This window comes from Ictidomys tridecemlineatus, chromosome 8 (genome assembly GCF_052094955.1).
Source record: "Ictidomys tridecemlineatus isolate mIctTri1 chromosome 8, mIctTri1.hap1, whole genome shotgun sequence".
Taxonomy (NCBI): Eukaryota; Metazoa; Chordata; class Mammalia; order Rodentia; family Sciuridae; genus Ictidomys; species Ictidomys tridecemlineatus.
The window spans coordinates 110,056,214-110,069,738 of record NC_135484.1 but is presented as its reverse complement, the minus strand read 5'-3'; the positions used below and the strand labels follow the sequence as shown (position 1 = coordinate 110,069,738).

General features: G+C 43.5%; 1 protein-coding gene across 1 annotated transcript; it reads right to left on the bottom strand.

Moving 5' to 3' along the window:
- Nucleotides 1-3,460: 3,460 nt before the first annotated feature.
- Nucleotides 3,461-12,980, bottom strand: LOC101954870 (trem-like transcript 4 protein). The gene is made up of 5 exons (XM_078020047.1): nt 12,835-12,980; nt 12,309-12,653; nt 10,248-10,305; nt 4,551-4,683; nt 3,461-4,171 (listed from the first exon to the last, which is right to left on the bottom strand). Exons 1-5 carry the CDS (start codon nt 12,893-12,895, stop codon nt 4,145-4,147), a joined length of 624 nt encoding a protein of 207 aa, XP_077876173.1. The 5' UTR covers nt 12,896-12,980; the 3' UTR covers nt 3,461-4,144.
- Nucleotides 12,981-13,525: the final 545 nt, after the last annotated feature.

The window sequence follows — 13,525 nt, the reverse complement described above, 5'->3', positions numbered from 1 at the left end:
CCCAATTTCCTTCTGTTACTGTTATCGATTTCTAATTGAACTCTAAAAATCTCTTTTCAACATTTCTTTGTTCTGTTTTGGTTTTGGGTTTGTTCTTCCTTTATAGCGATTTTATGATATAGGGTTTTTATAGTTTTGACTTTGTCAAATCTCTCTGCCTTATGTCCCTATGGTTCCTGCCTCTCTTCTATGCATTCCTGAGTTTTATACAGTTATTTCTTTCTTCTTTGATATCTTCTTATTTAACATGTACCCCTTTAATCAATTTTTTTAAGAGAGAATGAGAGAGGAGAGAGAGAGAGAGAGAGAGAGAGAGAGAGAATTTTTAATATTTATTTTTTTTTAGTTCTCGGCGGACACAACATCTTTGTTGGTATGTGGTGCTGAGGATCGAACCCGGGCCGCACGCATGCCAGGCGAGCGCGCTACCGCCTGAGCCACATTCCCAGCCCCCCTTTAATCAATTTGAAGTTTTTTTTTATATTAGGGAGTGAAAAGGGGATAAAAATTGATGTTTTTCCAAATAGTTAGACACGCTCCTTTTCCATTTATTAAGTAAATCATTGCTTTGGATGGCTGTCTTTGTGATCTACTGAGTGTATCTACAAATTTGGACAGCTTCTGGCAAATTTTCCACCTTTATTCACTTCTAGGGCTTCCTTAGGCAGTGAAACCTTTTATTCTTTTGGTACTGGGGCCAAAAATCCAGGGAGTGCTTTACCACTGAATTATGTTCCCAGCCCTTTTTAATTTTTTTTTTTTTTAATGTTCTTGTTAGACAGGATCTTGGTAAGCTGGTGAGGCTAGCCTCAAATTTACCATCCTGCTGCCTCAGCCTCCTGAACTGCTGGGATTACAGGCATGTGCCACACTTGGCTGGCTAGGGAGTGAAATCTATAGTGATTCACTGATCCTCAGGAACCAAGGGAATAAAAGATAATAGCTTGAGAAAAACTACCAAGTGCTATAAAAAGAGATAACCATGTGAACAAATAGATTTTTTTTCTTTTTTTTTTTTTTTTCAATACTGGGTATTGAACTCAGGGCCTGTGCATGCTGGGCAAGCTACTCTACCAGTAAATATAGAGAACAAATTGAGCTATCTGCTACAGAGGAAACCAAAATCATGAGAAAATGAAAAAGTAAGTACAATCAATATTCTCAGAAAAAGAACAAACATGAACAAGAAATTATGAAAAAAACCAAATTAGAGATATTGATTATGAAAAGGAAAATTGTTGAAATAAGGAAATTCATAAATGCAATGACCCGCAGGAAGAAAAACTGGGGATGGAAAGATAAAGTCAAGGAATACTCCCCAGAGACAGTGGGAAGGAAGAAAGTGATGGGCAAATGTAAGGGAAATTTAAATTATGGAGAATAGGATCAGAAATGTCAGAAGTTCCAGAGGAAGGGGAAAAAAAGAGTACATGAAGGGGAGGAACTACTTCACAAATAATACTAAAATTAATAATACAGAATTAAAGAAATATATGACATTTAATGTATAACATATTTAATGTATTCAGAGAATTCCAAATAGGATGAATAATTAAATACCCCACATTAAGACACTTTGTAATAATTTCAAAGGAAAAAAATCATAAAAGTTTCCACAGAGAGAAAATGAATCAATTAAGACCAAGAAAAATAAAATGAGTATCAGAATTTTCCCTAACAACATTAGAGCTAAAAAGAAGATATGTAATGTAAGAAGTAATAATATGTGGAAAATCTTAAATAAAAATAACACTTTTAGATGTTAAGACATGGAACTTACCACAAGTTTGAAAATGGTAGTGAAAAGAATTAAGACAATTTTGAGGCCACAGATGGAAAGGTAAAAAGTTACAAAGTGTATCTCTTAGTATCTGAATTCATAAAGGTGTATTTTTATTTATTTCTCTTTTATCCCTTTGCTAAAGTTCTTTAAGTGATTCTCATTATTTCTGTACTGTGTAATTTGTCCCAATTTGTATAAATTTAATAAATCAAGGAAGGATTAAGTTCAGAAATATACAACTGAAAACCAGAGTGGTGGATTTAGTGCATGAGTGCTTATGTTTATGTATTACTTTTTAAAAAAAAATTTTTAAGTTGTCGATGGACACAAAATACCTTTATTTTATTTTTATGTGGTGCTGAGGATCGAACCCAGTGCCTCACACATGCAAGGCGTGCACTCTACCACTGAGCCACAGCCCCAGCCCCTATATATTACTTTTATTATCAAATTTCCAACAAAGCACAGAAGTAGAGGTAGCATACATCTAACCCCTACGGACCATCGCTAGCTACATTTATTCTCATTTCCCACTTGTTTTTCCCCTGCAAGACCAAGCCATAGGTGGTGCTAAGTACTTCAGAGACTCACAAAAAAGCACATAATTTCTAGTTACCTAGATTCGTGGTTGAGGCAACAAAGCTGGCAGTATTAATTAGATGTCTGAGATTCTGCAACTCAGTTGATCCCACCTGGGTATAAATCCTGAAGGAAGTTTCACATGAGAGAATAGGATGAAGGAGGTCCATCACAGGATTGTTTGCAACATGGAAAAGCAAAGGAAAAACTGCACATGAGCCAGGCATGGTGGCACACACCTGTAATCCCAGTGGCTTGGGAGGCTGAGGCAGGTGGATTGCGAGTTCAAATTCAACCTGAGACCCTGTCTCTAAATAAAATACAAAATAGGGCTGGGGATATGGCTCAGTGGTCAAGTGCCCCTGAGTTCAATCCCTTGTAACCTGCCCTTCCAAAACAAAACTGCACATGTTCAGTGGATGGACACCCATCTGGCATGCACTAGGAGGGACGCATTCCATAGAATAAGCTGCAGCACTGAAAATCCGTGCCTGGGTATTGGAAGCACCCAGCCACCAGTGAAACCAGCATGTGAAAAGGGAGTAACACAATTGCTTTACGTAAAAAATACAGTCACAGGAAAAAAAATACTGCATATTTTACATGCATTCAAAATCAAGTTTCCATCCCAAATGCATCAGAGGGGTCGCCTTGGTGGGGAGGCAGGTGAAATAGGAAACGGAGTAAAAGAATAAATTAAATAAATGAAGCAAAAATGGTGTCTGCACAGATAGGTGATGGTCATGTGGTGTGAGCCAAGCTACAGATGAGGAAACTTCTATACTTGACACCCCAAAACAGAAGGAAAAGGAGATGCATTGTGTTTCATATCCTGTGCTCTCTGGATGGTGTCCTTGTCCACGGCTGGCATTCAGGTGGCATGCAGTAGCTGTTCATGGAGGACACCCATTCTGAGTGGCCAGTGCCCAGGCTGTGCTGCATGTTAAATGTTTGAGCTATGACGCTGGCCTTGTGTTGCTCTATGGATGGTATTTTGTTTGTTGGGCTTGGTTTTCTCTTTCAAGGTATGAGAATTCCTCACAGGACCAACAACAGAATATCAGACCCTGGTGGCCAGATCTTCTTTGTGGATGAATATTTGGACTCCCATTTGGGGGAGATTTGGGGCATTTTAATTGCGTCTGAGTTTTTTGTTCAACTTCTAGGACTTCTTCAGTTTCCAGTCTGCAGATCCCAGCCTTTGAAGTCTCAATTTTATGATTTATATTTAAGTCATTTTATCTCATTTAAGATACCTGGGTGAGAGGAAAGGAAGCTGAGGGAGATAGGTGTGCCATCTTGCTCAGTCGACACGAGGCATTTCAACCCCAAGGATTTGATCCAAGGTCCAGAGGAAGCAAACAGTTCTCCCAGTAACAGAGTCCACAAAGGATCCTGATGCCAAGCTGGGCAAGGAGACTGCAGAAAGGAGTCGTGGGAGAGGAGGAGCCCATGTGGAGGAGGGGAAGACCTCAGCCGGGCCTTGCACAGAGTGGGAGGCAGATAAACTTCCCGAGGGTGGTCAGCTTGGAGGGAGGTCAGAGCCAGGAAAATGGATCTTAAAGTGCTCAAATCCAAGGTGAGGGTCACCCCTGATGAATTCAGCCACTGGAAGTTTTCTCCTGCTGGGTTTTCTCACAGAGCTGTGGTGTTCCTCATGGGAGCGTCCAGTAGGGGCCCAGGGGAAGGGAATAGGTATTGTTCCTGTATCCAGAGATGTGGCTGAATGGACCCAAAGTTCTGGGGCCTGGGCTGGTCTAGCAGAATCAGAGACCCCCATCATTACTGTCCCAGCAATGTCCTACGACCCTGAGGAAAGAAGGTGAGGAAGAAACGCATAAATTAAAGTGAATCCTTCCCTACCCCTCTTCATGACCCTTCCTCTTAACCTGACCCGTTCCCTGATCTCCAATCCTTCTGCCTTTTTCCCTTCTACCCGCCTCCAGCCCTCCTCTTCCTTCCCCCAATGCCTCCAATATTCTCTGCTCTTCTCCCTCTGAAGACAGAGACTGGGGCAGAGCCAGGGCATGAGCCTCCAGGAAAGCCTCTCTCGATCCCTGAGTTTCATTCTTTAAGAAATAATGAGTATTTCAATTCGACTCAGCTATGACTTTCCCCGGCCATCTTCTTCCACGGGACAGAAGCTGGCCTGGCTCCACGGCCACCCATCCAAACCCAGCTCGCTCACCCGGGGTCGCCAGAAGCTCAGGAGCACACACAGGATGAAGAGCACCAGGCCCTTGGCCAGGAGGAGTCCATACTGCATGGGGAGCAGGAGCTCAGGGGACGCAGAGCCATGGAAGGAGGGAGAGCCTGACTCCCTGGAGGAGGGGGAAGGAGGAGAGAACATGGGCAGGGCGTCCTTGTCCCTCTGTCCCTGAGCTAGGATCCCTGTGGCTAGAGCCTAATTAGGTGCCTAGGGATCCACCCTGAACTCACTGTGAAGGAACAAAGGACTCCTGGGTGCAGACAGGGGCCACAGGGGTCTCTGAGCTGGAGAGGAGCCCTGGTCACAGGAAACCCAGGCTTATTGGATGGAAGGAAAGAGAAGAGCCAGGTGTCAAAGCTCAGCTGGTGGGATCCAGAGAGCCAGAGGAGCGGGCAGGCTCCTTAACCAGGTCAGACAGGCAGGGCCAATAGGAGGGCCCAGAAACAAGAGGCAATGTGGCCAGACCACAAAGGCAGACCCCAGAATGAGAGCTCATAGGCCAGTGCAGGGTCCGTGGAGAGGGACTCTTGGGACTCAGCCTGAGTCGTTGCCTTATTTCTGATCCTAAGTGGCTGGTCAGGCCCTGGGCAGTCTCCGGGCCTCATTTCCTCAGCTGTGATATTTTGCCTGATCTCAGAGATGCTCTGCATCCGCCCTGGCCTGGGTGGGGCTGCCTGGGAGACAGGAGCACTTCTGCTTCGCTTCACAGCACGGCCTCAGCCTCCCTGGGGCCACATCTCTTGCAACACCCAGTATTTCACAGGGTCCTTACTTTGCCAGTTGAAAGGTGCAAGATGGCAAGTTCTGGTTGACGTTTCTTGAATGTTTTCACAAGTGTGGACATCACTGTATGCCTACTGCCCTTCCCTCTTTAACAAATGCCTTTAATGCTTAGCCATTTTCCTTGGAGATGCCCGTCTTTTCCCTGTGGGTCAGTACCAGCTCTTTGTATATTTTAGACACTATTACCACATTCGTTTGAGACATTTTTAATTAATGTTTTTCCCAGTCTGTTATCTGCTTGAGAACTTTTCTCATGATGTTTTTCCATTGAATAATTGATTCCTCATTTTTGCCTTATAGTTTGTGCTTTTAATTTTTTTTCCTAGATCCCAATTTTTTATTTTTATTTTTTGATTGACATGTAATAGTTGTACACATTTATGAAGTACAATGTGATGTTTTGATTCATGTATATATCGGGTAGTGATTTAAAGCTTTGTATAGAAGTCCTTCCTCACCTCTAGATCACCCAAATATTCATCTGCAGTATTTTTTTTCTATTAACTCAATCATTTCACTTTTCATGTATATGCAACTGGAATCCATCCAGAGTTCGTCTTTGATATGGGTAGGAATCTACCTTTTTGTTCATTTTTTTCATTTTTAAATAGATTGTGCCAGTTATTTCAAGGATGTTTTCCAAATAATGGGCCCTTTGCTCCATTGGTTTGTGTCACCTCCTTATTTTAAGTATGTTCCCTTTATATAGGCAGATCTGTCTGGAATTCTTTAGCCATTTATCAGTTCTGATCCAAGCACTGTGCTGCTATTAATAGTATCACTATATTTTGCAGGATAGAGCCTGTTCTCCATTTTTGCATTTTCATGGTAGACTTAGCAAGTCCTGTATCTTTATGTTTCTGTATAATTTTAGAGAAAATTTATCAAGTTCTTTTTAAAAATTAAACTAAAGTTGAGTTTGGAGTCACACTTATGGACATTTTTAATTTGAAAGAAATTGAAATCTTTTAATATTATTGTCTCACTCAAGATCATGTATTATTTCTCTTCACTCAGATCACTCACATCATTTATTAGCAATCAAAGATTGTTCCCCAAAGAGACTTTGGTTAAATTAATTCTCTATAGAAAGTTTAAAGGTTTTATTTCTGAAATGAATAGAATCTTTTTTTTTTTTTTTTTTTTGGTACCAGGGATTGAACCCAAGGGTGCTTAACCACTGAGCTACATCCTCAGCGGGCACCCCCCCCCTTTTTTTTAAATTTTGAGATAGGGTCTCTCTAAGTAGCTTAGGGCCTCATTAAATTGCTGAGGCTGGCTTTTAACCTGTGATGCTCCTGCCTTGGCCTTCCAAACAGCTGGGATTATGGTATGCATCACGGCACCAGCCATCTTATTTTGATTAGATTTTTCAAAGATTTTTTTTTTCTTAGAATTACTTTTGATTTGGGTCAGTTGGTCTTACGTCTGGCAGCCTCTTTCATGAAATCTAATAGTTTATTGATTCTCCCTATTTCTAGGTTAGACGATTTCATCATCTATCTGCATATTTGACAGTTTTGACACTTCTCTAATCTTCTTTCCTCTTACCTATTCTCCTTTCCTGGGAGCAGTGGCCAGGACCTCTAATACTATACTAAACATTAGTGGCATCTATAAAAATCCTTTATTTGCATTTATACTTTCTCTACTCAGCAACATTTATTATAGTCATAAAATACAACGACCAAGTTTTATCTTCCTATTTCTATTTAATTAAGAGTTTTCCTCAAGAATATGTTGAACCTTTTCAGCCTGGCACAGTGACACACACCTGTAATCCCATCGGCTCGGAGGCTGAGGCAGGAGGATCGCAGGTTCAAAGCCAGCCTCAGCAAAGGCAAGGTGCTAAGCAACTCAGTGAGACCCTGTCTCTAAATAAAATGCAAAATAAGGCTGGGGCTGTGGTTCAGTGTTTGAGTGCCCCTAAGTTCAGTCCCCAGTACCCGCCTCCAAAAAAAGAATATGTTGAACCTTTCCTAAGGCCTTTTCAACATTAGTTGATCTTTTCCCTAGAGTTTACTAATTTGGTTCATTTACATTGATAGATTTTCTAAAGTTGAACAATCCTTTCAGTCCTGGAATAAACCCCACCTGATCATAATCTACATATTCTTTTTCGTTACACTATTGAATTCACTCAGCAATGATTATCTTGATTTTGATTTTATGTTCATGGTGAACAGATAGTTTGATTTCTTCTATTTCCTGTAACCAGTTTTAATATTAAGATGACACTAGCATCTTCAAATGTTCTGAGCAGGCTTGGCTTCTTTTCTATTTTCTGCAACATCTTGTATAAAATATAAATCAAGTGTTTCTTAAAAGTCTGGTGATATCTACAAAATCATCTCAAATTTTCTTTGAAGACTATTTATCTAACGTTTCAGATTTTTTTCATATGCGCTAATCTACTCAAATCTACTTTTTATTGTGTTACCCTTAGACTATTATAACTTAGAAATCTGTCTGCTCCTAGGATTTCAAACAAGAATTTATTCGTTAAAATATCTTTGTAGACTGTGTAGTTATTTTCTTTTTTCTTCTCTTTGTTGTTTATTTTTATCTTTTATCATATGTTCAGAAATGTTATATGTATATATAGTAATATATAGTAATAAGTATATGCTATATATCTTTGTATCGTAATATTTTACTTTAAATTCTATTTTCATTAATATTAATATTATAATTAATATTAAGATTACCACAATATTTTATTTCATGTAAGCCAACTTTTTAAAAGCTTTTAGAATCTTTTCTTTTGTAAGTATATGTCTTACAGATAATATATTGGTGGGATTTTTTTTTTAAATTCAAGAGCCTGACAGTCTGTGTCCTTATTTAGTAAGTTTAACCCACTTACATTTATATTAGAACATATTTCTGCCTTCTTATTTCATTGTTTTTCCATTTAGTGTGATTTTTTTTTTTAAGTTGATTTTCTACTTTCCTTTGGATGGAGTGTCATTTTGCTGGTTGGAAGGGTCAACATTCTCCGATTGCAACCTTGAACTTGTGACTATCTCTACATTTTGCCTCTCCTGAGATAAGTAGGTAACGTCCCCCAGGGGCCTCCTGGTCTCTCTGCCTCACCCCATGTCAGCCTTGTCAGGAATAGTATTTTTAGTTGTCACAGATGTAGTTTCCCTTCCTCTTTATTTTGGTTCTCGTTGCCTTTACTTTAAGAGTGAGAAAGGAGGCAGGGAGGGAAGGAAGGAACTTTACCAACGTGCTTGGTCACACTTCCTCACCTCTTGCGGCATCTCTGGATTTGGGTTCTTGTCTAAATTTTAGAGTACTTCCTCCGAGAGCGTTTTCAGTGGGGATCTTTGTGTGTGGCAAACCTCTGCAGATGGTGGAAGTCCCAAAGTTTCTGACTTCACACTGGAATGACGGTTGGGCTGGATGCAAAATCCTAAATCCAATGTTCTTTCTTCGATATTTAAAAAACATTACTCAATGGTCTCCTTACATCCAGTTTTCCTCTTAGGAGGTCTGGTGTGAATCTAATACTTGTTCCTTTGTCGGTGATCTGAACGCCTTCAGAATTTTCTGGTTTTGATGCTCTCCCATTTCACATAATGCATCCAGAGGTGTGTGTCTGTCTGTGAGCATGTCTCCTACTTTCAATCTCAGATCTCTCTTTTTTCTATGATTCTGAGCAATTTATATTCATTCTTTCTTCAAATATTTCTCCCTTTCCATCTTGTCTTACTCACAGATCTACTTTTTATTGTGTTACTCTTAGACACTACTCACAGTGCTTAATGCCTACATGTTAGTACGTCTATTTTTCTCCTTCATGTCTCTTAACTTCCCTTTGATTATTTTTTTTTTAAATCTTCCCATCTTTTCCAAAAACTTTCTGTGAAAATTCCTCAACTTTTCTCCAACTCCAACTCAACCCCAATTCCAACTCACTCTCCAGAATAGTATTGCCATTTAGCTTTTTTTGATGGCTCTTGTTCTTGATTTGCAGTTTATGTCTTCCCCTACCCCCTGAGGTGGACTGATCATATTTACTGAGAGCCGTTGAATTGTTGGTTCCTGCAGTTGTGCTTTGGATGGGTTTTTATTGTTGGGTGTGTTAGCCCTCTTGTAAAGTAGAAGTTCTAAACTGACAAATTATTTGGGCTTGTGAATTCAGATTCTTTGGGGGTTCTCAGATATTCAGCCTGGCAGAGAACTGAAAGCTAAATCCTTTAGCCTGGTGAGTTTCAAAAGTTCGCGAGTTAAGCCCCAGAACACAGGGCCTCGGGCACCCCCGTTTGCTGCTATTCTCGCCCTCTGGTTAGGGTTTCACCTTTGAACTCGCTAGGCAATGCATCTTAATTCATTATCCTTCTGTCTTGGAGTTTGGAGGAGGAGGGGAGGGCTAGGGAGTCAGTGTTTACAGGTGATTGATTATTTCCATCAATCTCTTATGCTTTTGCTGTGCCTCAAGGTCCCCCAGGGCACCTGAGACCTAGGCTGTGACAGCCTATATCTCAGTGAAGGGACGCCCATGGCAAGGGTCAAGAGCAGAATTTTAAAATGATCTTTTCACCTTTTGCTAGCTGATTTGTCTAGCCACCACTGCCCCCAGGATGTAGCCACTGTCCATATCCACCATCGACACACACCAACACAGCCTCCAGTTCCCGCTTTGAGGGGTTCATTTTATCTCGTTCCAGAAATCCATGTTTAACTGTCATTTCTGCAGTTTCCCCAAAGTTAATGACCTGCCTCCTTCTCTCCATTCCTCTCTACCAACGGGGCATCTGGGTCTCGGGAACTCCTCTGCAGGAGGAGAATTCTTGGGTCTCCTCTCCCTGGTTCCAAAGACACAAGAGCTCGCTCCCTGGTCATCTTTTCCCAGGACTTTCCCTCCCAGGGAGACCCCGGACTTACCCCTGCTCAGAGCCGTTGACGGAAGGGCTGGGGGTTCCCTCCGGAGAAGTGATCAGAGCTAAGGAGGACACAAAGAAGATGGTGTCTTCTCAGAGGACCAGGATTGTGGGTGAGATGACATCCTAAGAACCGTCAGAGGACGCAGAGAAGGGACAGAACCAGCTTCTCAGGGTCCCTCAGGGCAGGAGTAACTGGGCCTGAGATTTTTTTTTTTAATTGACATTTAAAACGTACAAATTTATGGAGTGCCTCGTGATGTTTCAATACATGTGTACAAAATCAAGTCTACTCCTCAGACGCTTATCATTTCTTTATAGTGAAAACATTCAAAATCCTTTCCTCTAACTTTGTTTTAAAACAGTGCATTATCATTGTCTACTGTCACCCTGTTGTGTAATAGAACACCAAAACTTCGTTCTCCTAACTATAACTTGATATCCATTAGTCAGAGTTCTCCCACCCTCCTTCCCCATAGTCTCTCCAGCCTCTGGGAACCACCTCTCTCTCAACTTCCATCAGATGAACTTTTTAATAATCCACATATGAATGAGATCATATAGTACTTGTCTCCCTCTGCCTGGATTATTTCACTTAAAATAATAGCCTCCAGTTACATCCACATTGCAAATGACAGGATTTCGTCCTTTTCTTGGCCAAATAGTATTTCATTATGTATATGTACCACATTGTCTTTATCCAATCATCAGTTAATAGACCCTTAGTTTGTTTCCATTTCTTAGCTATTTTGAATAGTGCTGCAGTAAACATGGGAGTTCAGATGTTTCTTTGAAAGACTGATTTCATTTCCTTTGCATATATAGCAAGTAGTGGGATTGCTGGACTGTATGGAAGTTCTATTTTTTAATTTATTTTTTAGTTTTAGGTGGATACAATATCTTTATTTTATTTTTATGTGGTGCTGACTATTGAACCCAGTGCCTCCCAGGTGCTAGGCAAGCACTCTACCACTTGAATTTCCCCGGCCCGGAAGTTCTATTTTTTAATTTTTAAAGGAAGCTTCATACTATTTTCTACAACAGCTGTACTAATTTACACCCCCCCCCCAGTGCTGTGCAGGGGGTCCCTTTTCTCCACATCCTCAGTAGCACTTGTTTTGATAACAGTCATTCTTACTGGAGAGAGAGGTGATATCTCATTACAATTTTAATTTGCATTATCCTAATGATCACAATGCTGAGTATTTTTTTCTTTTTTTTTTTTTTTGGCCATTTATTTCTTCCTTGAGGGGGGAAAAATGTCTATGTGAACAGATCCTAAAATCTTTAAAACCACTGAAGTCAAATCCAAAGGGGAAGAGTCTCTCCACAGGCTGGTGGGAAGTGAGGGCCGGGGCTGGGACACACAGGTGCAGGTCTCCCAGGGCAGAACTCTCTCAGGGGGCACCCAATCCGTCGTGGAAGAACACGGCTATTTCCATGAGTGGGTCAGCTAGTGCGAGTTGATATCCCTGTGTCTTAATCCCTGAATCCACCAGCCCAGACCCCCCGGAGGGTGGAGCACCTGCCTGCTCCCTCCTTCCCTGAATTGGAGGCTCTCTAAGTTGCCTGGTCATCCCTCTTCCTTCCCCTGGCTGAGACCCCACACCTTCCTGTCATTGTTGGGAGCCAGGGTACAGTCCCCGCAGAGGAGACGGAGAAAGAAAAGGTAGAGGTCAGCGTGCCCAGAAGGGAAGTGAGTTCTGGCCTCAAGCTGTTGAGGGGAACGAGGGGCCCAGAGATGGTTCTTTGGGACCCCTTAGGCCAGCAGTGGCCTGCACTCAGGTCTGCCCACCCCAGCTGTTGATGTGCCTGTGTAAGAGAGTCAGGAAGACACCCCAGGCTCCTGTCGCTCAAGCCCTGGACGTGCCTTCCCCCAGCTGGGTCCAGGACTGGCAGGGAGACCAGAGATGCAAACCCAGCTCTGGGGACAGGGCTCCTTGCTCCCCCAGAGCAGAGCAGAAGGCCTGTCAGAAATGGGGGCGACAGAGGCATGGGACAGGGGTTAGAAACCTTCCCCCCAGGTCCCCGGGGGAGGGGGCGTTTCCTGGAGAAAAGGGCTCACCTGGGGACACCACCAGGGTGATGTTCCTGAAGGTGTCGATCAGGTTCTGGGACGAGTTGAAGCTTCCACACAAGTAGACGCCCCAGTCTTCCTCCCTCAACTGAGTCATGGTGACGATGAAGAAGCCAGCCTCGGGGTGGTCCCAGATTGTGTGCTGAGCCTTCTCAACTGCTGTCAGAGGCTGGGAGGTGGTGACCAGCCTGGTGCACCTGCCAGGAGACCTCTGCCGACACCAGGTCTTCTGCACGTAGGGCCCTTCCTGGGGCGAGGAGCGGCACTGCACCACCAGGGTCCCTCCCACCACTTCACGGAGCTCCTCAGGTGTGACCGTCAGTCCCCAGGAGCCTAGAGGAGGAGACCTTCGTCAGGTCCCTGGCCAGACCCCCCCACTCATGCCGCGGCCCGGGAAAGGGGAGAGGAAAGGACATCTGCACTCAGAGCATGTCCCCAGAGCCAGTCCTGTGGTCACAGAGCCAGCCCGCTCCCGGCCCCACCCTTGTCCTTTGCTCACCACCTCCCACCTCACCTGGGACCAGCAGCACCAGGGCCACAGGGTGCATGAGCAGGCGCAGGCCTTCCCAGGCCATGCCACCCACCCTGTCCCTGTTGGTGGAGGAGAAGAGAATCGGGAGGCCTCTGCGGAGAGGGAGTCAGAAGTTAAAGCTGACCCTGCTCAGCATCTCTGGGCTGGACACACTGAAAAGGTCAGTGCCTTGATTGGGGAAGTTATTGGCCTGGGAAGGCGGGTTCTGTGGGCACAGGGGCCTAGCCTGGATTGGGGGCCACCAACGGCAGAGTCTGTCTCTGGGCCTCCATACCTCTGTCCTGCCCCTGAGGATCCGCCCTCTTGTGACCCAACTTCTTGTGCCTGCCGGCTCCACACCCTCCACTCCCTCTCGCCCCTGCGCTCTGGCTGGAAGGAGGTCTGAGAAGGCTGAGAAAACTGTGAATTAAGAGACACTTCCTCCTGTCTCTCTCTCTCTGTGTTCCCTGTAACTGGTCAGGGCCCTTGGAGCCATGCCCATAGTCCTGTCATTTCCCCAGAGCAATATGGTGACCTCATCCCAGGCACAGTGGGGTAATGGTGTGTCTTCACCTTGGTAAGTTTTGGGAGGTACAGACTTCCATTCCAGGAGGTGTAAGTATGGTCCCCGGGAAGTGGGGGGGCAGGGAGCTGGGAGGAAAGGGACACCGAGAAAGGATCGTCAGACAAGGGC